The 25,465-nt window shown below is 44.0% G+C and overlaps 1 protein-coding gene across 3 annotated transcripts in view; it reads left to right on the top strand.

The window, feature by feature from the left end:
• TNPO1 (transportin 1) overlaps positions 1–25,465 on the top strand; it is a 117,974-nt gene that overhangs the window by 16,522 nt on the left and 75,987 nt on the right. The window contains exons 2-5 of one of the 3 annotated variants that reach the window (XM_090038126.1): positions 3,307–3,510; positions 3,844–3,934; positions 16,607–16,720; positions 20,899–20,974. In XM_090038126.1, coding sequence (XP_089894252.1) covers positions 16,616–16,720; positions 20,899–20,974 — 181 coding nt within the window. In that variant the 5' untranslated portion in view covers positions 3,307–3,510; positions 3,844–3,934; positions 16,607–16,615. Of the gene's footprint in view, positions 1–3,306; positions 3,511–3,843; positions 3,935–10,375; positions 16,433–16,606; positions 16,721–20,898; positions 20,975–25,465 lie in introns of those variants that run through there. The other 2 variants (XM_090038125.1, XM_090038127.1) reach the window with 2 other exon arrangements.

Here is a 25,465-nt window from a genome sequence, read left to right as displayed (position 1 = left end):
GGAAAACTTAAGACTTTAAGATACAGGATTGAATTCTGAGATGGATCTGACTCCTGTTATGTCCTCCTCTGGCAGTGTCCTTGGCAATTGGCATGTGACTCCCCCAAGAGCAGTACTGCCAAAAGATCATTGGTGTTAAGCAGGGATCTGGAACTTAATTACACCCACACTGACTTCTGACACTGAAACCAGTACTCTTTCTGTGTAGCAAGGAACGCAGAATATGGGGATAGACACAGTTTTTGGCACCAGCCATCTAGGCTCCCATAAGGAAAGCCCTGATATCTGTCCATCAGGAAACCAATCACTAAGAATCCTCCCTTGAAAGTGACTGATGGTGGTCCAGCTCCAGGTACCTGTGTCTGTAAATATCACTGACTGCCAAGCAATGATGTTGATGCTGGTGGCAGCTTCAGCATCAGTACTAGTACAAACTGTGGAATCCCTACCAAAGCCTGCTGGTTCCACCCTAGAGGAGACTGTCTCTTCTTGTGATGCCCTTGATATTGATGCCTTCACAGTAAGCAGTCTTCATGTCAAGTCTATTATTTAGTGCCTTGGTTTAAGTACTTGCTTTTAATCTTGTTTTGCACTTGTACTTTTTGGCTCTTTTCCTGAAGAGTGTTCATTCTCATGTTGATTTGCAGATGAGCATAATCTTTATTTCAAAATTAGTATCTCTTAGTAATGAGAACACAATGTATGCATTTAAGCAATTTAGTAGCATAATGTATATATTTCAGATGTTAATTTTTAATTTTTACTGTGTTAGGAAAGAATTGTGAAATATTTGATGCACTAGATGACTTTTTTTTTTTTAAATTGACTTGTAAAAATGCACTTGGAAACAGGAATTAAAATCGCATAAACAGCACTTAAATTTGTTTTTATTAATTAATTAAACTGCTGGATACGTAATATGTGGTTTGTATTTAAAACAAAGTGATTCATTAAACGAAGAAAATGCTAATTGTATTTAGTGAACTGCTTTGTTTCTGGTCAGCATAGGGCAGATTTAGTTATCCAGTAGGATCTTCAAAAGGGTTTTTGCTGGGTTTTTTCCCCTTCTTAAAAAGAGTTTGATTTGCATTTAAAAAACCAATTACAAATAAATAAATTCATTTTTATTGTTTTAATATATCTTGCTATATGAACCAACATCTCACTAAAAGTTGCTCATTTCCCTTGATGAAATCTGCCTCCCATCACTTTCAATGTCATGCCTTTTCTTCCAGGCCTTTCCCTTCTGTGATCAGGAGAAAGAGGCTAAAAAAGCAGTGCCATAGCAAGTAGGGGGAGGGGGGCAAACACCCTAGGTGTTGAAACAAAGGGGTGCCAACAGGTGCTGCCCAACTGGGGCGGGGTGCAGCATGGAGCCACAAGTGGCTTGTTTGGAGGGATGTGGAGCCAGGGGAATGGTGGCTCCTGCTGCTGCATGCACTCCTAGGCAAGCATGGGGGAGGGGGGGCATGTGCCCCCAGGATCTGTGCACGGGGCGAGGCCCAGCTGCTGCTGTGGGCTTTGCCCCAGGCACCAAACATCATTGGTATGGCCCTGCTCAAAAGCTCCTCTTTAGAGCTCTTAAATACTCAGCATATATATGTTGAAAGGGCCTGGTCAATGCCAACTGAACCAGACTTATCGGTACAGGTCACTACCGTGGCCCTACTGAGCATCCCAAATGTCTTCGTTCTGATCTCCCTCCTATCATGTGAGGAAGCAGAGATATTGAATTTTAATCCGTATCTTTGACCAGATCCCCAACATTGATAATGACTTGAGGCGATGTGGGCCCCAGAAGCTCAGGAGTAATATCCTTATCCTCTTAAAGACTTATTGTCATTCTCCCTGGATTAATCTTTCTGGCCCTTTTCCTGTTGTTTAAAGACTTCAAATTATTGAGGTACTCCTCGAGCATTGCTGAATTTCTGATACTGAGACAGCAGTTAGAGAGAAGTGTGTCAGGGGTAGGGGATGGAAGGTAAAGAGACTTGCAAGCTCTTTGATATTTTGCATTCATCTGCTTCTGCTCAGGTAGCCATGCCTCTCTGACTAGGGACAGACATTCAAAAAGCCAGAGCCTGAATTGATTCAATCTTTGTAGGTTAGTCTAACCTGACTCGGTTAAATCACTTTAACTGGACAGACATCCCAGAAACGCAGGCACATGCCTGCAGTGGCTCAGGCTAGAAGCTGGGGGGGGGGTGCTAGAGCAGCCCTCCCTTCCATTGTACAGGGCTTAGCTGAGTGGACATGGCCCCTCTGTGATTAGGAAGGGGTTCCCCCCCTTGATAACAGAGCATTTATCAGCTCTGTTATCAGCACTTAACACCCCATCAGAAAACAAAGCCTTGCTCATTACAAGCTGTTCTTAAACAGCTTTTTCCAAAAGAAGGAATGCAGGGACATTATCATCTGAGCTGCTGATTACCTTCAAAAAGCCCTAAGTGGACTCTGTCCTATTTGCATTACACAGCATTAGCTAGCATACCACATGCTGGCTACAGTCTTTGGTGTGGGGGAGAGGAGGAAGGGATCTCTACTTAAGTGGTCTGGGGGGCAAGGGGAAGCCAGCAGATCCTGCTGTGCTTTCATGTCTCTGCTGGAGCCCTGGCCAGGAAGCAGAGGGGAAGGGCCAGCTCTTCTGTGGAGCAGAGAGCCCTGCCCAGCCCAGAGACATGCTGGGATGCTAGGGGTGTCTGGTTTAGCTTAAAACAACAAAGGTTCTGAGACACATTGCATAAACTGGTTTGACCTAAATCAGTTAAGTCTGATGCCATATTCAACTAGGCTTATCTAAGACTGGTTTCAGCCATTTTCAAACTGGTTTCTGTGCACTGAACATTGTTCTGTTACAGGTTTAAACCAGTTTCTGATCACTTAAACTGGTTTATGTGTAACGTCTGTCCCTAGCCTCTGTGGCATCTTAGAGCTGGCTAAGACCTTGTGGCAGACACCAGATTCTCTACCTCTTAACCTTTCTCTACGCTCTTAAGGCTTATTAGATGGCCCATAAAAGAACTGATTAGGGAGCTAGTGGAGGTGCATGTGTGATCAAGTGATTATATCTAATCACTTGAGGATATAAATCTGATGCTGTACACCATGGCTCCTGTATGCACTCCTCTGTGTGTGAAAATTGTATGTAAGCAGAAAACCCAGCAAAAGAAAGACTCCAGGAAACTGGGTTTAGTTTGAATAAGTGCCTGTTTGTCTGCACTACTGTAGCTATAAATTACCAATTAGCAGGCCATCTTTGCAAATTATTTCACATGGGACAGGCTGTATCCTTTCTTATCTCTACAGATGCCAGATAGAAGCTGAAAGAGATAATTAGGGAAAGCCAAATAGTAACAAGAAAAACAACCATGAATTCTTGGAACATACCAGCTGGATCCATGACTGTCACTGTGACCATGCACACAGATTTATAGCTACAAGCCTTGGGAATTCCTAAAGAGCTGCAAAAAACATTAATTAAAGGATTTGCATTTTGAGGAAGTAGAACTGGTCAGTATTCCTTCAAAAGCTCTAGACTGCATTGGTTTTTTTTGAGGGGGGGGGGGAGGGGGGCATACTAACACCCCCTCAACTGCAAGTTCTTCAGATGTAAAGGCTGTTGCAGTCATTTCCTACTTAAATGGCCACCTACCTCCTACCTTCCAGGCAGCATGTATGATGAGAATCAAGAACTTTATTTGAACCTCCTAGATGGTCTTACTTCTCATCTTCACCCTTTCCAGTAGATTTAATCGGTTATATCACCATCATCCATCTGCCTATTGCTATACCCTGGGCTGTTGTTACACATACAAATTCTTCCCATCTAATCCTCTTCCTCAGGGACTGTTCTCCTGAAAGCCAGCTAGAACAAAGAGGCTTTTCTCCATCACCTTAAAGATCTCAGAAAAACACTTTGGAGTACATAGAAGAGGTTTGTTTTCCTGATCACTCTTTTTGCCTTCAAGAGAAAGAATTGAGTCCTATTCTAGACCTGAGAAAGTTGAACTGCTATATACTGTCACAGAATCAGAAGGTAACTTTTTTTTTTTTTTCCCCTTCCTAAAACTTCTTTCTAGCTCAAAGATGACTTGTAGTTGCCAGCTTCTGGAATGCATATTTCTATGCTAAAACCCATCTAGCCCACAGGAAGTACTGTATCTGTGATTCACAGTGGGACACAGTCACCATCAGTATAAGATGTTTGGTTTCTCCACAGTATTTAAAGTCATTCCAAGAACACTGAGCTGTAGCAGTATCATATATGAGGAGATGATGCATGAATTCATATTCATAGCTAGATGATTAGCTGATACAAGATAGATCCAGTCAGGAAGTTTTCGAAGCCTTCAGCTGAGGCAGCTGAAGCATTTAGTGAACTACAAGAAAGTCCGGTTTTTCCCACCACAGACAATAGAATTCATAGGAGCCCTCAGCAACTCCAAATTGGTGAAAGTCTCTATTTTTCTGAACACACTTTTTTTTTCTCTTCAGTTGAGACTTCCCAGTATCAAATTTGAACCCAGCATCCAAAATATGAATTTATCTTAGACTTCTAGTTCACCTGTTAACCTGTGCTTATGTGATACTTCTTGTCAGACTTCAGTTGCACCTGTTTTTCAAGCCTAGTTAAAGACTTGAAGTGTGCAACTTGTAGTCTCCTTGCACTTCCTATCAGCACAGAACTGGCGATTTTATATTCAACACTGAAGAGAGATCTTTCTCTACTGCTTCTTTTATAAATATCATGAATGCATCAGGATAAGGTTGAGGTATGTTACCTTGACCACCTTCACATGTAAAGAACTTGGTCTGAAGAGAATGATTCTTTTGCATAAACATATTAGAGTTATGAGCAATTAAATTAGCTTGTATGACATTCCAACCCATTCTACAGAATTTAATGGTGCAGGTATAATTTATTGTATAAACTAGTGTTTTTCAAACTGTCTAAAATCATAGAGACTTTTCATATTACTTCTGCTGCTGGAGCCTCCAACCCTTGGCTCCACAGGCCACGTGAGCTAATGTGAAGCCAGGTGATGTGGCCCGGCAGTGGTGGTACACCACCTTCTGCCTTGCTCCACCATTATTGCCAATCTCTTTGCAGAACCCCTGATGACCTATTGCAGAACACCTTGGTTGCACAGAGCATAGGTTGAAAACCACTGGAATAAACAAACAAGAAGGTACTTGCTCATGATTCCTGCATCAAGAAGCTGTCATAATGGACTTTGTACCAATAATGAGAGAGAACCCTAAAGGCTCTTCATCTTACAGGATTCATCAGTGATCTAGAAGACTTTCCAAGCAAACAGTTCAACCTAACCTTGAGTGCTCTCAGAAGAGATTCATCATCAAGCCAGTATGCCTATTGATAATGGAAAATCCCATTGTAGATCTCTTTTCCATGAAAACGCATATGAAATGCTCAGCTTTTTGTTCCAGAGGAGGCATGAACCCAGCTTCATTTCAAGATGTCTTTCTTGTTGTGGGATCGAGGGCTTATGTATACATTCCCAGGATTATGTGCAACCTTGTATAGGACCAAACTATGCTAATTCTTATAAGCTAGAACTGTCTCAGGCCATGGACAGATGTTACAGTTGTGCTAGGAAAAACACCTTTTCAGGACAAAAAAATAATGCACAAGTGTTCATGTGGATTCTGGCAGAAAAAGCCTAGTATACAAACTGCTAGCTGTTTCAAACAGCAACTTCACTATTTTCCAGTGCCATGCATGTAAAGCCTTTTCAGTTTTATACTTAGCATAATTGGGGTCCCTATGACCAACCTCCCAGTATTTCCAAAAGAGGAGGGAGGGAGAGTGGGCAGCCTATCAGGGAGCCAGCCAATGAGGAGCTGTTGGAGCCTTGTGAGACCCCTGCCACTGTGGCACCTTGAACAATGTTGGCTCCCTCCAGCATTGTTCAGATCATAGCACATCCTCCTGCTGCTCCTCGAACAGCGCCATCAAGAGAAGAAATTCCATACAGTGGATGTTTCAAGGACGTGTTCAGGCTACTTTGGCAGGAAGAACTTTATATACTATTCTCCTGTTTTTTCATTTCCTTCTCTAGGGCTTCAAGACATCTCTGTTTGAGGATATCAAAGCAGATAATTATTCACTATATGTTAGCTGGATGGTAGTGGACTGATCTATCTGTCCTTGCAAACATAATGTGCTGTATTTCCATGCTCTTTACCACAGTATGGAAATGTGTAACTGAAGCTTGCAAGATGGCTATATGGTATGACTGACTTAAGCATTATGTTCTTGGTCCAACTGCAAGATCAGCTGCTAAATTCAAGAAGGCAGTGTTGCAATTGCTCTTTAGTTAGCATAATTTTGGCTGGGTCTTGAAGCTCTTAACACCTGGATTGTCCTCACATTAACACTAGTTTTAAGCACTCCTCATGCAGCTTAAAGCTATGCCATTCCAGGGTAGGATTATCTCTGATCTGTGCTTCTCAGCCCATGTTGCATTAAGGTGTAGCCACCTTAGTCAACCTGTAGGTCATGACCCAAAAGTGGGTCACAAGAATATATGAAATAGTCATGATCAAACTTGAAAAATGGATCAACAAACTTCTTAAAAGGAAATAGCCAGTCTTCCATGTTTTTCTATTTCCTTACAGGCTCTCAGAGTTCCAGCCTACAAGTGGCTGTTTGGGGGGCCCCCCATTCCCACCACACATGCCCCCCTTCCCCACACACCCACCCTCTGCCCCACGGAAGGGTGGGTTGTGGGGGGAGGCTGGGACCTGGTGGGGTGGGGAGGCAGCAGGTCAGGAGTGAGGGGCACTGGGTCAAGACTGGCCATCAATTTTTTTTTTTTTTTAACTGAGACCCATTTGTAAACAAAGGTTGAGAACCACTGCTCTAGGTTACACCTTGATGTTAAACCTTCCCCCCACGCTGCTCCTCCACTGCTGGCCCCAGTTGGGTCTACTACTCCCCCTCCCAGTAGCTGCCTGACTGGCTGTTCCTTGGGGGAGCAGCCAGGGAAGGGTGGAGAGCAGCAGTGGTGGCTGAGCAAGCAGGTTAACATTTCCCTACCTGCTTCCTAGGACAGACAGCACAAGTAGGTTGGAGAGGGGAGGGGGGAACCCTGAGGGGCAGGTCCTAGCAGTGGAGAAACTTGGGGAACCAGAGGGGAAGCCCAGAATGGGAGGGGGATGGGATTTTTACCTTCTGGTTCACCAGGCACTTGCTGTCCTGATGTGAGTGCTTCACACGCAAGTTAGCTCTAATGCTGATCAACATTTGTGCAGTGCAGTGTAAAGCAGTGCTTCCCGAACCTTTCCTTAGTGGAACCCCATTTATGACCCTATTTCCTCAGCATGGCCCCTCGTTCCCAACCCACATCCCCTTGCCATCCCGCCCAGCAGTGCCAGAGCCCCGGCTGCCACCTGCAGGAAGCAGCAGCTGCTATAGCTTCCTCTGCAGGCAGTGTTGCCAGAGCTAAGCCTGTTTGGAGTTGGGGGGAAGGATGTGGGCTACCCGCTGTGGGCTTGGGGCTCCCAGCCCTGCTGCTCTCCCCCATGGGCTCTGTGGTCCAGCAGGTAGGACCTGGAGCAGGAGGAAAGGAGCGCCATGCTGTGTGCCATGCTGCCATGGCTGCCAAACTGAGGTGCCCCGTGTTCACCTGGTAGCCATGTGGGCACAACTCTGGACCACCACCACTGCCATGCCTCACCTTAGTGGCCATGGTGGTATAGTACTCCCTCCTACAATGGGTCCCACCCACTGGGCTGCAGAGGCGTATCCTGATCTGATAGAGCTGGTCTGGCTTGGCTGCAGCCCTGCACCCTGCTGTGCATGCAGAAATCTCAGGGCATATTTACTGCAACACCATCTACTGATGTTGTGACCCCATTTGAAGCTGTGACCCATAGTTTGGGAGCTGCTGGTATAAGGTGTAACAAGGCCCAGACAGGACTCCTTTCTCCCACCACTAGATGGTGCATTACTTGCCAGTCATCACTTCTATCCTAGGAATAGGATCTACAATGAATCATGACATACTCAAAGAAGAAGAATGATTACTTGTCACTATCAATACGGATTCCATGACCCACCATCTATCCACTTGACAGAATCCTGTTATTTGAGATTTGAATTGGTGTGGGAACTGAGGTGGGCTTGTGGCTTCTTTGTCCTTTATGGCCATGGATGTATGACAGGAAAATTATAGTGCAGTAGCAGCTCCTACAGATGCTATTATTCAAGAAGTTCTTATCTTACATATACCAGCTAAAGTGGGGATCTGTGTTGATAATGACATCTTTAAAAAAAACTAACAAAAAATACCCCCAAAAAACACTTTTTTTTTCTTCTATCTGGAGAGCAGTACACTCAAACACTCTATGTTGTTAAAGCATTTATTAGAAACATCAAAAGTATAGCAAAAATTGCTTTGTATATTTTTATTAAAAATACCTTCTTTTTTTTTTTTTTTTTACTGTTTCATGTTATACTTGTAGGGTGTATTTTTAATGCTTCAGTAAGTATGACTGAGGGATTTGGGATTGGTCTTTATTCCTTAGACACAGTTTTTTCCTAAAAATTCTCTTTAAACATTCTATAAATGTCATCTTTATTAGAATACTGGTAGGTAATGTAATTATGTTCCCCCATCTCAAGGGAAAAGTTTGCTTTCTTCATTCTAGATAGTGATTCTTCAACCCCTGTTCCCCAGCATGTTGTCAAATGCTGCATTGTATTGGGTCCTTTAAATTGTCCATTGGTGTAGAAAATTCCAAGATTAGAAGGAAAAATCATATAATGGGACTTGAAATTGTATATCATAATTGATTGTGGTGTTTGCAAATTGCAACTGCAAACAAGTGGGACTCATAAAATCTGTATCTTTGAGAAAAAATAATTTTCAGCAGCAAAAAGGATTTATTTTTCTTTTGACCAGGAAAGCCTAAATTTAATTTCAACACAACAACATCTCTAACCCTTAAAATATGAACTGATGCAGTATAATGGAGCACCTCCTTGTTGCTCAAAGCTTTCCTTAGAAGAGTGAAATAAACAAGAATCTGTTTAACTTTGTTATTGCTGTTTAAAAGACAGTGAGTAATGATGAAACAGGCAAAGTTTGTACCAAAGGTAGACATTAAAATTTGTAACAGAAAATTCAACAGAAATTTCAGTTTTGTAACAGAATTTTCTTCTGCTCAGTCCCCTGACGTAGATTAGGCTTAAGACCTGATTAACTCCTTAATCATGCTTTAAGTAGTGAGCAGGCCACACGTTCATTCAATTAATGGTATGATAAAACCAGGAATAAATGACAAAGTTATTATGCAAAATTCTAATATAATAAAAGCCTTAGTCTGTCTGTCTGTAATGCTTTATGAGCATCTGATTGGTTGTCTTGGCATCCAATCACAATGCTGACTGAAACAACCAGTCACAGTGCTCTGCACAGACAGATACACATGGCAGAGTGCCACCATGACAACGGGGACTGAAGGGCCAGAGTGGGGGAGAGAGGCCAGTGGTGCTGAGTCCCTCCCCTCCAGCCCTGCCCCTTGCAGGCAGAGGGGGACGGCAAGAATGGACTGGCATGGTGGAGCGCTGCCATGACAGAGGAGACAGAGCGGGCGAGCCTCATTGCCCTTCCAGCCTTGCTCCTCTGGAGGTGGCAGCAGCACAGGGTGCTGGTGATGCAGTACTGGCCTATCCTCCATGGTCCAGCTTCACGGCTGCATCCAAGGGGTGGCCTCCCCACCACACTTCTTGGAAGCAGTGGCAGTGCTGGCCAACTTCATCCCCATTATCATGGCAGTGCTCTGTCCCCAGAAGAGAGGGATGGCAGGGACAGACTGGCACAACAGAGCGCCGCCATGATGGAGTGGGGGGATGAGGCCAGCACTGCGCACTCCAAGGAGCAGGGCTGGGGGGAGGCAGGCACCCCCTGGATGTGGTGGTGTCACGGGGTGCTGGGGGCAGAGATGGCTGGGCAAGCTCCCCCCGGCGCCCCTGCTCCTGGCAGGTGGTAGTGGCGCAGCATGGTGGGTAGTGATACTCTGTCCTTGCCTTCCCTGCCCAGTGGGGAAAGAAAGGCACCAGGGAAGAGGGGAGGGAGAGAGGGGAGTTTCTGGTGCAGTGCCATGCCCCTCCTCACTCCCCCTCCCCCTGCTGCTGTCACTGCCACTGCTCAGCCCTGCCAACAGCCGGCAGAGATGGGGAGGGAGGAGAGGAGGGGGGGATGTGTGCAACTGGACTTGGACTGCCAGCAGTGTAGGGCACTGGGTGTTGGCGACTGCCACTGTATGCAAGCTCCTGTTCCTCCACCCACATTGTTCCTGGGAGCCAGCAGCAGCGTGGGGTGGAACAGCGGGGAGGGGGGGGGGGGAGTGGTGCATGAGGCCTGGCTGGGAGTGTGGGGAAGGAGGTTGTCATGGAGCCAGACGCAGCTGAAGCTGGGAGCCCCATCAGCTGATAAGATCCTAGCCACAGGTATACGATGCTCTCCTGCTGTTGGGAGCACTGGTCAGCTGATCAGAGCTCCTAGCTACAGGAGTGAAGTTTGATGGTACAGAGGGAGCCTGGGATCATGATCTCAAACTTCCCCTGAACCAGCAATACGGTGTGATGGGATATGATGTCAAATCCCACACCTGCCGTGCATGTGTGCAGAAGATGAGCCCCCGTTGTAGGGATCAAACATCAAATCCCACTGCACCTTTTTAATGTCTGTCAGCGGCCTCAGTCACATCTCCAATCCAGGTAGACAGAAGTAGATCATTTGCTCCACTGTTAACTTTGTAACAGCTGAGTAGGTACCAGAGTCAAAGAGACTTGAACGACCATGTACACAGCAGCAGAGATGAGCTTCCTCCCAGTTAGCTGGATGACTTCATACAAGGTGACATCACATTTTCAAATGCCTGCTGACTAGAGGCTTGTTTTTTAAGTGTCATGCTCATATAGCATCCTGACAGGCATTCCATTCCCCTTCACCCTTTCTTCTCTGAGCTAGGGAAACTGGAACCTTTCTAGGTCATTGTAGTAGACTTCATTATTTGAGATGACCTGTATGTCAACTTGTGGATAGTAAGTCATAAGTAAACTTCTCAGGCTGCATGTTTGATGAAAAAAAAATTGGATTTGTAAGGTGGTATTCTTTCATATATCAGGGTTGCAGACTCAACACACCCCTGGGTAGACTTGATTGAGGCACTCTTGGAAAAGTTTTCATGGTTTTTTTTGCCTACAGAAAAATAATCAGTTTTTCTGTTGCAGAGAACTCAGTTGCACAACTATGGATTTCTGTTTGAAATCTCTGAGTTTATCTTGTGAATCATGTACACCTAATAGTACTAATATTGTGGCACCCTGTGGCACCTTTCAGAATTTCAAGGCACCCCAGGGTGCTGTGGCATCCTGGTTGAGAATTGTTTGTTTATTGGTATACAGGATTCTGAAGATAACTATATTTTATTAAATGCAAGAAATTGAGCTAATTTAAATATACTAACATCCTTTTGTTTGATATTAGCATATTAATAACCTCGCATCATGAGGGGGGAGCTCTTTTAGTAGTAGCTTGCAATAGTAAATGGTTTTTCTTATGTCACATTCACTTAAAAATTGAATTCCATTTTAATTATGATCAGTGGCTTAAATTTAGAACCTCGTTCCATAGCAGACTTCTTGCTGATGTTACTTGGAAGTTTGCACAAAAACAAAAGTAGAAGACACGGTCTTGAGAAATGCTCAAAGAGTCTTCTGAGCCTACCAGCCCATAGAAGTAGCATGATTAATGGATGCCACCTTTTATAGTCGGTGGCATGCAAGGGAGTGATGTGGCTAGCATTACATCTGTTGTTTTTCAGCTTCCCAGCCTGAATAACCCCATTTACAGCTGGACCAGCTGGGATGCCTTCAGCACAAATCTGGAGGAGGACTGAACTTCTGGGGTTGTAGTGAGACTCTTTAACTGCTCTGCCAACACGTACCTAATCTATCCTTTAAGCAGCAACTAAACTAATAGTTGTTGTTACTTCCTTTATCATTCATTAGGAAAATACTCTTACATTTAGAGCCATTGCTATTGTTATTTCTCTCCCATTGCCATCTCCTCTATTTTTTTCCACCTTTCTTCATCTACGTTTCTTCTCCTGCAACAACCAAGCTTATGTGGTTTAGCTTACCCCACTTTGGAAACAGGGTATGCTAAAGCTTAGAAAAAGACATTTGTAGTGCAAAATAGGTAGGTCCACACAGGGAATTAGTAAGGAATAACTGTGTCTAGTTTATTTCACAAGAGCTTCCTCATGTAAGCAAGCTCTAAGTTTACACTAAAGAAAGTGTGTGTGTGTATATATATGTGTATATGCAAGCTTGCCTGTGCTCTGTATGTAAACAGTTGATTAAGCTAAATAATCCATACATCTCTGGTATAGTAAAACTAGAGCTAGAAAATTTTTTTTTTGGACAAATAGTAAATTTGTCAAATGAAGGGGTTTCTGTTGTCCCAATATTATTAGTGAATTTAAATTGAATTTAGGAATTAGCTTGGACTGGAAAAGACTTTTCTGGAGGTAGTCGTAAAACAGCTAGAGTAGGAGGCCAACGTTGTCGTCCTTTATCCAACAGCATTCCTTCATGTGAGGAATCTAGATTTTGGTTCCCTTCTTTGCCTAAGACGATTTGAACCTACATAGTTCACCTCCCTGGAGAGTACTCTAATCACCAGGCTAATTGGAATGGTGTAGTAGGAAGTGTGTGCATTACAATGTAGGGCTCTGCCCTTCCTGTTGACATTATTCCACCTTGTATGCATAAATATTCACTGAAGTGGAGACTTAAATCTATGCATCCCATCTCTTACAAGTGTCCTCACTACCAGTCTAATCATTCTTGCCTGCTCTATAAATATGTAAATAATTTTACACAAAGCACAATAGAGCCAACAGGGACAACTGGTGGATGTTTACTCTACAGTGCTATATAATTTGGTGGCAAGGGTGGATCCAGAGGGGCTGCAGTAGTGCAGTCATACCTCTTTCAATTCCTCCAGCCCTAGAGGCTAAAAGCATGATACTGGCTCCATTCCCCACTTAAAAAACAAACAACCTAGATCTGCTGTTGCTGGATGGGTAGGGAATTAGTCTGAGGCAGGATACCCAAGTTCAAAATCCCTTCTGAGTTAGAGTAGGGAACTAAACTAGAAACTCCCATCTCTCAGGTCTGTAGGCTATTCTGAAGTAGGGCTTTCTCACTTTTATTATTAGAGCTCTTCAATTTGGTATAAAATATTAAATTGAGGGAGTCATTCATATACGTGTAAGGGGACTTCCCAGGTTGGTGGTTAGAACACTTGTGTAGGAGCTGGGACCCCTGGGTTACAGTCCCTGTTACAGTTAACCACTGATCAGTCATGCAAAGTAGAACATTTTCAACAGGAGGGATTCAGAACATGCAGCCTGGACCTGGGAAATCAAGGCAGTTACTAAGGAGAGTAAAGAAGAGTTCAAATCTCCTTAGTAAGAGGGAAGAATTGAACCTAGGTCTTCTACACTCTGAGTGCTTTAACCACTGGGTAAAAGGGAGGCAATGAATGATACCTATCCAGTTCTGTGAATCTCAGTTATTTCCTTTGCTTTTTGAAAAGAGGCTCAAATGAAATATGTCAAGTTAAAAAAGGTCTTGCTGCAGGGAGGGGAGGGATGTCAGTGGCTCCCAGAGCTGTGGCAATTAACACTGCCACTCCTTATCCTGCTCTCAAATTTCTGGAGCTGTGGGGAGCCTGCAAGCCATGGCATAGAGCCATATAATCTGGCTCGGGGTAGCAAGAGGAGCTGTGGTTGCCGTGGCTCTGGTAGTTGCACAAGTTAATGCTGCCAACTGATTCCAGCCCCATGGGTCAGATGACCCCGTTTCATGCTCTGGATCTGGCCTGTGGCCTAGCCCCACACCATTCATTTGGCTTGTAGTGCTGGATGAGTTGGACACTGCTAAATTAGACCATTATATGTGCTGATGAGTACTTTTAGCTTTTCTGACAGAAACTTAATTCTTATTCATTCCCTCTTTTCTAGATGAATCTAGACAGTTAGCATTAGGACATGATATTTCAATAGCAAGGCAGCAAATAAAAAGAAGAAATAAGATCAGATTCTTTGACTGTTATTCCCCACCCTAAAGTGTTTGTCTTCTATCTGGAAATATTTTCTCAGCTTGCTCACTGCAACATCTTTCCTGTAGTATGTCCTCACAAAAATAATAACAATTAAAAGAATAGACTGAAAAAGGAAAACAAAAAAAGAGAATCCCAGCATGGTAAAATAAATGCTTGGTGTCACTACACACATTGAGCAGGTTCCCAATGCTAAAGAATTATGGAGAAGAAGTGTTGGAGGAGCCTCAACTGATTGTTCCCACCTCCACTGGAGGAAGATTTGAGAGGTTGTTGGATTACCCTTTGCCAATTGTGAAGACTCCCATTCTTGGGAGAAAATTGCTTTGCTGCTCAGACCTCTGCTACTATAGTATCAGAGCAAGTGATTGTAACCAAGGTGCCATAGTGTGCCACACACTATTAGTCCTTTTCACATGCACAAACACTACACTTGATTCACAAGATAAACCCAGATATTTCAAATGGGAATCCGATGTCAAAAAAACACTGCAACCTGTTGTGGTCTTTCTGAGTTTTTTGCAAAAGAATTGCTTTATTATTTTTCCATAGTCAAAAAATGAGTGAAAACTAAGAGCTGGTGTTTTCTGTGCGTCTGGTGTCCAGACTTTAACAGGGCTGAGGAGTATTGCTTTAGAGAATGTAATTCTGACTATGGGTCCCTTTCTGCATATACTTCAGCTTTCCTTTGGCTATGGACTTCTGGCCTGTTTCTCTTGCTTTTTTAGTTCCCTTTGCTGCCTTGTCCTGATCTTCCCTCTTGGATGCACACCTTGCTGGGGTTATTGGACCCTAGCAGCCTTTCCTGCCCAGAGCAAGGGGGCAGTCATTTCACAAGGTCCCTTCTAGCCCTAAGCTTCTGTGAATCTGTCACTGGGAGTCTATCTTTTTGGCTGGTGTGCCATAAATTAGCCCTGTGCCCTCCAGTGCCATTGCAATACCTTTCCCCTGCCTGATCTGCTGCTGTGTTTTCTGCTCCCTGCCCTATCTGCCACCATGCTGCCTTGTCAGTCTGCCACATGCCACACACACAGGTGGCCTGTGCCACAGGTTGGCCACTTCTGGCATGTGACATACTTATGTTTTTCACATCTAAATATAATACATCTGTCTGGGACTCATTTTTATCCCCTTTCCCTTTCTTTCCCAGGGGAAGAAAAGGCTTATAGCTAGTTACCATCTCAGTGAGTTGTATTTGAAGGCTCTGCATCAGTCGGACAAGCTTTTACTGTTGTGTTTTGCCCAGATCTTGGCAACTCTGAAAATCATTTGTGTGAAAGAAAATAAGACTCTGGAAAACTCAGTGTCTGTTTGTGTTCACTTTCACTGCCCCTGCATCATTTCTTATGGGTACCTTTTTGCACCTCCCAGGTCTCCTTCTCCTCAGCCCACATACTGTACTTGGTTTCCAGCTTTATGGCATTCCTCCACCGCATTTGTCTGGTTTAAATAAGTTGCCTGGCTTCTATATCTCCTGCTGCCCATGCTGCTCCCAGCTTTGTTGCTGTTCTGTTTCCCCCTCCTATGCAGTGGCTGAACCTGACCTAGCCAGGTAGAAGTATAGCAGGCTCTTTTACAGCTAAGATCCTGGAGAGCTGTAAACTCCATTACCACTTACATAAGTTACTGTACTGAAAGGGCTGAGAAGCCAGGTCAAGATCCATGAGTGCAGAGGGCGGGTGCTGGCTCTGGCTCCGGCTCCCCGCGCTGCTGCGAGCGCCCTGCACATGTCGGCGTTCAACGCGCCGCGCGCGCGGCGCCTGCGTGCATCAGACAGCCCTTGTCCAGCTTGGGTTTTTGTTTTTAAGGGATTCAAGCTCATAAACGTGGGGGCGGCGGGGAGGGAAAGGCGAGCGTCCGGTAGCGACGTCTGGTTTGCTGAGTGTCTGGTTTGTCGCTTCATGAAACCAGCCCGTGGCTGGACAACGACTCGGGTTGTTCCAAAAATCAGCCATGCGGCGTTTCGAGCTGCTCGAGCCGCGCTGCGCTGCGCTCCCCCCGGCCGTGAGGGGGCAGCGCCCCGCGTGAGGGGGAGGGTCCGGCCATTGCTCCTCTCCAGCTCGCAGCAGCGGGCGGCCGGCCGGCCGGCTTCAGAACATTTGGCGCCGTCCTTCTCCAGGCCGGGGTCCGCCGCTGGCCTTCCTCCACGGGCCTCATTTCCCGGCCTCCCGCTGCCTGCGTGAGGGGGCGGAGCGCCGCCGGCGCTAGGACCCAGGGCCGCTGGGCCGAATTGCAAATCAGTGCGCGCGGCCCGGCTCGGCTCGGCTCGGGTCGGTGCCGTTGGGTGGGGCGGGGGCTGGAGCGGGCCGGGCCGGGCCGGGCCGGGGCGGGTGGCGCAGCGCGGAGCTCCTCTTCCTCCTCCCCTCCCCTCCCCCCCCCCCCGCCTGCCCCCGCCCTCGGGCCTGCAGAGCTAACCGTGGCCGCCGTTGTCTGGTGTTTTGCAGCGCCCCAAGATGGAGTACGAGTGGAAGCCGGACGAGCAGGGGCTCCAGCAGATCCTGCAGCTGCTCAAGGAGTCCCAGTCGCCGGACACCACCACGCAGCGGGCCGTCCAGCAAGTATCCTTCGCCCGGCGCCGCCCGCCGGGGAGCGGAGCGGGGAGGCGGGCGCGGCCGGGCCCTGCCTGGCTCCGAACCGCCAGCAGGCCGGGAGCCGGGGCCCGTGGTACGGGGCTTGAACCGCCGAGGGAGTCCATCCCCTGCCGGGCCGAGCACCTGTTGCGAGCCCGGAGCCAAGTGGAGCTTTGCTTTACTGGGCCGCGCTCCCCCGCGCTGGGCCCCTGCCAGCCCCGGCTGCGGCCTCTCCCGGGCCGGCCTGCGCTATCTCGCCGGCATCCAGCGCGGGGCCGCGGCCGGGGCGGGCACGTGGGGAGGCGGTGGCGCGGAGCAGGCTAGGCCCGGCCTGGCGAAGCCGCCTGCCGAGGGCTGGTGGGGCTTGTTTCCAGTGGGGCTTTGCGGGGCTCTGGCCTCCTTCCCTGTGAGGCTAGGCGAGAAGAGGTGAGACGGACACCGGGCCCGGGGACTGGGTGTCCCTCCGCGGGCTCGTCCCGCAGGCCGGGGGCGTGGGGGGGGGGGGTTGTAGGACAGCCGCGCCACGGCTTTCCCTAAGTCCCCCTCCCCCAGCTCCGTGCCTTCCCCAGTTCTGCTGTCTGCTCCCTGTCGCGTGCACTGCCTGCTCTCAGCTTTGCTCCTGCTCTGCCAGCCATGGTGCAGCCTGCCCATGCCACTGTGTGTGCAACGGGTTGCCCTGGGCCAGCCAGAAAAGATGGCACTCATTTAACTTTGTTTACCAAACAATCATCTCTCTTAATGTGGAGAGAAAATACGTCTATGAAAAATAAGAAATGCCTTGGCCTTTTTTTTTTTTTGTGTGTTCTTTCTTTCTCTTCTTTTTTTTACACTAGGTTTATCTTTAAGGGTTACTGTGATTTTTTTTTTTTGCGGTCACTAAACCGATTTTTAATTTCAGTTGAAAAATATACTTTCAGATGCTGACTGCATACAATTTTTTGTGGGTTTTGGAAAACATGCTTGCAAAACATGCTTGCATTTTAAGATGTTTCTTTGCTGTGTGAAAGTCCAGCACATAGGTAGCTGACTGAGGGGCAAATGTTATTAGGTGCCTAAAATAAAACACAAATTTGAAGTAAATGTCTTTCTAGCATTTTAGGTGGTACAGGGTGTTAGTGGTAACAGTGAGGCTTTAGAAATGGTTGAAATATAGTTTTTAAACTTTCTCTTATTCTTGGAAAAAGCTATAGTTTTTTTTCCAAAGGATGTTGTCTGATTAAGCATGTCCAGCTTTTCTCTAGAAAAACAAATTTTCTAGACGAAGTCTAATGGCATTTTTGTAAGTTTTAACATCATTTGTAATATTCTCAAATGTACAGCAAGTAGTAGTATCTTAAAAATGATTAGAAACTGACTTAGAATTGGAACTAACTGCTTAATGGTTTGAGCTAAGAAACAGTAAGAAGGCAGAATGAAAAAGTAAATAATTATAATGTTCAGTATTTAATATTTGGATATGTTAATGATAGATAAAGTAACTGATTATGGGACAGGAGGGAAGATTCAGAATCTTTTTTAATAATCCCAGATGTTCCTAATCTAAGGAATGCTGTAGTATACTGAATGCTTCAAATACCAAGAGAGTCAAGTCAGTCCCAAGGCTGCTGTGACTGTTAGGACACCTTAGATGCTAATTGGTGATTCTTTGGGCAAAGTGACTGGGTGACACCCATCTCTTCTCCAGGTACAGATGGCCGTTGGCTTACAAGGAGCTCATCCATCCTTTGACAGATCTTGTTTATAGTCCTGCTGGGTGTCCACACACCCTCCTCACCCAGGCTAGCCCAGGTGGGGGCACCAATTCAGTTGCTAGCAACCGGACCCTGAAACAGACTGTACTTGTTTACAGGGTACCAGATAGCAGACCAAGAGAGACGGGGCCTGACAGGGCAGGGGGACAAAGGGATAGGCAAGACACTTATTACATGACCTATTTTAATTTTTTTTTGTTCAGGTTCCTTGAGGTGGCACTAGTATCTCTCTGTTGTGCGGTGAGATGCTGTACGTTCTAGATGCACCTGCTATGGAACTCTGGTGTGGCCCATAAGGGGTTAGGTAAGTGGCAGGTTTTTACTGTTATATAGTACAGTTTTGAAAAACCCTCTAACTTTCAAAAACTGTGCTGTATAATTAAATGCCACTTGATATTTATAAGCCTATTCCAGCAAGCCTTTATAATAACTGTCATGTCATATGAGGCTTAGTGGGGTAGATGCTAGCTTCATCACATTTAAGTCATCTCAAATTTATTTTTGTTTTCTTTTTTTTAATATACTGCATTCCTCATTGTTTTTGTTTTTGGCACCAAACAGCATGTGTTCATATAACTTCAAAACAAATTTAAATAAAGTAGATTGCAGTGTACATTAAAACCATTTTAAATATGATGGTACTAGGGTCCACTGCCTTTTTGATTCAAGGACATGTTATTAGTTCCAAAATAAAAGCAGTTGTGTGGGAGAGACCTAATAATTTGAGGCCCAATTTGCAGCTCCTTTCAAAAAAGAAAAAAAGATGATGATCCAACCTTCCAAGCCTGTGAATCTTGGACCAACAACATTTAGCACTATTCCTCTAGTTCTTACCCACTATTCCTTTCACCCCCTCTACTTCCCCTTAGGAGAAAATGGTATAAAACTGATTTTTTTGGCAACTATTAATCAAATGTTGCTCTTTGCACAGTTTTTTAAGGGGATGTCTCCAAAATGGCCTCTCAACTGATCCAGATACAAGTCTTCAGCATCCCAGTCTTGAGTAAAATTTGGCTGTTGGAATGTGCATTCATCGTGTCCCAGGGATGTTTTTGTGCACAAGTGACTCATTTTGCTCCAGCCATCTTTCCATTCTAGAGACTTGTCTGATAAATGTTGTATTTTCTGTTTTCTGTGTTTCCTAGCTGTTAGTTTTATTTTAGTGCTGTTAGTTTTTTATTTTCAACGAAGTCATTACCTGATGCAAATATCTTTAATTTTAAGATTAAGTTAGATAAGTATATGAATGAGATTATATGACATGACAGTCTGATATTTTTTAATTGGACTTGATTTAGGAAGTCTTAGTTCTTTGATCAAAACAATGAAAGACTAGTAAAAAATAATTCTAATTTAGGAACTCTGGCTATCCAAGTCATAATAATTTTAAATGGCAAGAAGCTTAGTTGCCTGTTCAGCAAATAATCTAGATTTTTTTTAAATCATATTTTGCTTTACTGTAATTTCTATTAATCATTTAAACACCTAACTTTCCCATTTAAGCTTTTAAAATACTATTGGTGGGTAGAATAAGAATTAATGGCCACAGTGGATGTAAGGGAAATGTAACAGAATGCCAGATGTCTGTTGCTAGGCAAGTGGCAGTAAAATACCTACAGATTGGAGTCACTGGAAATGACAAACTTGGGGGGAGGAGGGGAAAACAACTATAGGCCTGTGAACTATAGAACAGTATGACTCATTAGAAGTACTATAATATACCCTATTGTTTTCCTCAAGGCACATCAGAACAAGCTGGCAATATGTTCATTTAGAGAGTTGGTACTCTTAAGAAATGGGCATGTATATATGAGGCCAGTTTTGCACTATATAGTCACCATTTCTTAAAAGAAAAACAACCAATTTCATGTTGCAGTATTTGTGGCTGTTCAGCATTGTCAACTCTGAAATCTCAATTTGGCCATGTTTTAATAAGGTACTTTGTCATGTGCCTTAATATTAAGAGACTTATCATATTGAAGTCCAAGAACAGGGTTCATAGTTAATTTTTTGGCTAGTAGACCAAACAAAGTCATTATAAACGGTTTTAATATTGAGAGGCATAATTTGACTGAAGTAAAAATGAAAAATGTTAGGTATGTGTCTTGCTGAACAGTGGGTTAGTTAGAAGATTGCTTAAGGTCCGTGCTACTTAAACTTTTTTAAATTTTTAAAATGTGAATATTGCAAAGCATTCTCTTCCTGCATGGCTAGAAGTTAATTTAAACCTTCTGAGTTTTCATTTTTCTGCACCAGTTGCTCAATTTCACTGACACTGAATATAAGCTTTTGTGCTTTGGAATTAGGACTTGGCGTGTTTGAAAGATTTTTCACCGTGGAAGTAGATTCATTATTTAGAAATTACTGTTATCATCAATTGTTACATATTTTTCCTTAACAAAATTTACTCTTTAGAAACTGGAACAACTCAATCAGTATCCAGATTTTAACAACTATCTGATATTTGTTCTTACAAAATTAAAATCTGAAGGTAAGTCCTTGAGTCTATCCTTCTTGATTTTTTTTTTTCTTTGTTTAAATCAGTTGAAAATTCCATGTAGTCAGATTGTTAATTAAAGAAATGGAGAATAGATTTAGTTGTTTCTGTAGCCAGTTCTGCTGGATGACTTCCACACATGAAGCTCAGCTCACTCCTTTGGGGCTCTATAGGTGCAGAGGTTTGCAGGAACAGGGCCGTAAACTAGAATTTGGATTTGTACTAACAGAGAGGCACTGGGACTCTAGATTACATCCTGATTGCCTATGAAAACCTTCCTAGAATTTTTTTTCCCTTGATGTTGGCATTGGCATTTTACCAGACAACATACTGTTAGACCATGTGATAATCTTGCAAGTTGAGGGAATGGGTTTTTAGTTGGTACAGGTGACCCTCGCCATTCATGGGGAATACGTTCTTGTATCCCCGAGAGAGGCAAAATCCGTGAATAAGGCACTGCTTTAATGAATGCAGTACACCTCTAGCGATTGTGGGGCACGGTTCTGGCAGCTCCAGCGGGAGCGTGGCGGCAGCAATGGAAGCCCGGTGGCAGCAAGCACGGAGCTCCCGAGGAGTTCCTGTAAGTGTATGAAGTATATTTAAAATGTGGGCTCGGCATTCGCAAATATTTGATACCGTGAATGCTGAACCCACGAATAGCAAGGGTTTTCTGTATTAGGCCAAACAGCATGTGCTATTTAAGTTGCCATACCGTTTGACATACTTAGTATCTTCTGATGGGGAGAGTCCATAGTATTTAAAAAAAAAAAAAAAAAAAAAAAGTCTGATCACAGTCTACTGAGATCCTTTTTGATTCTTTATTTCATAGGGAAATATTATTACAATAAATCCATTGGCTAATAAAGATTGCATTACTGTTGTGGGCAGTAGAGCATAGCAGAGTCTAAACCATGTCCTCTATGAGTTGTGCTTCCAAATTTACCATTTGTTTCCTCTTTCAAAATAGCGAAAGGGCCCACTGACAACTTTTTTTTCTTTATCAGATTCCTTCCAGACTGTCTAGTTGCCTGATTCATGAAAGTTTTGCTGCAAGTGTTCTGGGGCCTGCTTCAGTGTTGTCTTTGGCACATTTTCTGGCATCTACTTTACCATTCTCATATCACACTGGCATGTTTTTGTCTTTTGTTTTTCTGAAATCTTCAGCAGTTTTTGCTTTGTACTTGATTCATGAAGTTGTCTGTCTCAGTGTGCTGACTTGGAGAATTTCAGAACCATGCACTTAAACACTTGCTTCATAGTACCTTGGGTCCTCCATTGTGTCTCATGTCCATTGATGCACATGTTTTGTTCAGCTTCGAACTAGTTTTTTGACTTGCGTGTTTCCATAGACCTTTCTTTTTTGTTTATATCTTCTTCAATAAAAGAAAGAGTTCCATAACGTGCCAGGGTGTCAGGTGAGTAACTTCTGAGTACAACTGAAAGTAGGGAGATCTTCCAGAACTTCATGAAAATAGCCCAAAGATACCATAGTGCTTTGAATAAACCTCAATAAATCTGAGACAGCCAAGAAGATCCCTGAGTAGGTAGTGCTAGTGTCTCTCGGCTAGCGCAAATCCAGATTCTTCTGCCCTCTTCTCAAGAAGCTTATCATTATGGCTTTGTCATGACATAGAACATCTCTGTTATGAACAGCATACTTGGATGCTCATGATTTGAGGTCTGTGCACAAAAGACAAATGCAGGACATAACAAGGGCAGATGCTTCATAGATTGTCTGAAACCTCTTGGTATGTATGTTCCATTTCTGATTTTCCTCCCCCCCACTCAGAGAAAACATCTCAAGAATCCAGTGTTAAACTTGGCGATTGTGTTAGTAAGGGGCAGAGGAATCATGGAAAGGAGCTGTTCTGCAAAGGAGATATTGGTGTGTATATCAGCAGTCATAGCACACAGGTTCGCTGCAGGAGAGCATTTCTTCTGAGAATTTATTCAGCCCTGTGATGGCATGTTCTCTTTGTAATTGGTGTTTTTTGCCTTAATCTTTATGCCTTAATTGATAATGCTCCAGATGCAGGAAATTTTTATTTCAATTCTGGCACCTTTGGGTGCAGCCAGTTGTAGGACTTCCTCAACACTTATTACATTCCAAATGCCTCATGCTAGCTTGGAAAATTTCAAACCCTTGGTCGGATGGGACCAGCCTAAGGAATTTTATTTGGGTTTATTTGAATCCAAAATTGCTTCCGAGTTTTAAGTATGCATTCACCAGGGAGGAGCCATCTTTCAGTAGTTAACATGCTGCTACATCTGGTTTTGGACCTTCAAGTGAAAGTATGGCAAGCCACTTGCACTTCTGCCTTGTCTTAAAGGCAGTTGAGAAAAAAGGTCCCTCTTTAGGATGATCTTGGTAATCTCTTTTAAGAGTTTGATGGTGACATAGCTGAGAAGGAAGAACCAACTGTATTGTGAACCACAGATTTGTGAGCTGTCTTACTGAGCACTATTTTATGAATAGTTTTCATATCTTTATAATCCCTACCCTTTGGTTATGGAAGCAGGTTCTCATCTTTGTTAATGCTTTTCTTGAAGAAGAAATGCGAGCTGCTTAAATGCTAAAAAGAGAACATGAACGTCGGGTGTGGTTAGCACTTGATACAGGTGAGGCAGTGGCAAAGGCTGGTGCTTTGAGGCACATAACTATAGACAAGGGCCAGTCTAGAGGGGGCAGTATAGCACAGATGCACTTCTCTCTCACATGATGCTGTGGGAGCAGTGTTCCCAAGGGAAGTAAGACTCTCTCCCCTTCTTTCTTTTCCTATCCTGTCCTGCTTCCCCGCATAACCGCTGCTGCCATTCCCACTGTCCCTGCTGACCCAGGGGTGAGGGAGCTCGATAGCCACTCCTGCTGCACTCGAGGTAGGCTCTGTGGTGAGCTGGGTTCACCCAAGAATAGCAGCAGCGTCAGCCGGCAGATTTCCCCACCCTTGCTTAGTCCCCCTGTTTCCTGCCAGCCCTGAGCAAGTATGAGAGAGGAACTTTCCAGCAGTGCTGCTGTCCCTGGTCATTTCCAACTCCCTGTACAGCCCAGCTGAAGTGGGGCAGGAAAAGCCCTGGAGTTCATTTCCATCCCACCCCCCCTTTATTATGAAACCTCATGGTAACAGCAAGAGATGGAAAAATGGGAATGGTAGAAACAACATGTTGCAGAACTGCTCAAGAATACAGTGCCATCCCTCCATATGAAAACACTTGTCTGAGCTGCAGTAGTCTGTTGACCCTGGATAAGCCTCATCAGCCATCTTCCGACACACAGATAGGATGATCATGGAAGACAATCACCCTCAACTATGAAGGATTGCTGAAGAGAGGTTCTTTTCACTTACGGCATTTCTTTGAGTACAGGTACAGATAGGACATGGCTGGTGCAACTAGTTTGAAGTTATGACTCCTGTCCTCAGTGGTTGGTTGTGGAGATTTTGGAATGCCAGAATTCCTTCTGGGGAGGCTGTTAATACAAGGCAGAAGACTGCTTTGTCTTCGACTTGATGTTTATTTTTGGCAAACTCCATTTACTTTGTATTGCAGTACCTTCTTCCAAGTCTTTGGATAAATTGGATGAGGGCAACCTAGGAAACCTGGTTGGTTCAGTCATGTTCAAATTGGGCCATCAATAGCTTGCATCAGTTTGGAGAACTCCTGTTAGAGCAACAATTTAAAAAAAAATAAGTGAGGCCTTGTAAATGTAAACATAAATCTATTTGTACAGAAAAGATGACTCCCTAGCCAGATCCAGAGCATAAAACTACTTTTGAGAGAACGTATTCAAGTCAAAAGGTGCCAGTATTTTATAGGATGTTAATTTTTTAAGCTGATTGTAACCATCAGTCACCCAGCATTCATATATAAACCAAAATAAATGTTTGAACTTGTTCTATTAACTCTCTTACTTTTTTGGAGATTGCAGTACTTTTCTAGTTTGGAACTGGGCTGTAGATTGAACAGCTTTATCTTCTGGAAGGTATTCCTTTTGACAGAGAAAAGTAACCAGCTTTTTAAATGGGAATTTTATTCTCATAGATTTTAAAAATATATGGAAGTTCTGTAGTTTCCTTTGCTATCTTTTTCATTTTTAAAGTGAAGACAGGGTGCTGATTTTGTTTGTTTGTTTGGGGTTTTTTTTGGTTTTTTTTTTATGGTTAACAAGAAAATTGTGTTAAAGAATGGATATCGGTTATGTATATTTTTACAGTTTTTTACTTCAAAACTAAAAAGTTGAGCCAAGTCTGCTTACTTGGATATTACTTGGACACTTTTGAAGCAGTTACATGGTCCTCTCACCACCGGCGGAAAAGGCATAATTGCTTAGAAAGATTCTGTCATTGGTTCAGTAATTATTTCTAACATGTGGGAGTCAAAAGTCTCCCATCCCTCCTAACCTGTTTTGTTTCAGGATGTCCTTTAGTTAGATTTTTTTTAGCATTTCTACTCTTAATAAGTTTAGCGAATATGTCAAAGCAACCAACA

The sequence above is a fragment of the Crocodylus siamensis genome, chromosome 3 (assembly GCF_052110815.1).
Source record: "Crocodylus siamensis isolate JL-2025a chromosome 3, ASM5211081v1, whole genome shotgun sequence".
Classification (NCBI taxonomy): Eukaryota; Metazoa; Chordata; order Crocodylia; family Crocodylidae; genus Crocodylus; species Crocodylus siamensis.
Note: the sequence above shows the minus strand (reverse complement) of the source record. Positions and strands in the feature narration are given on the sequence as shown.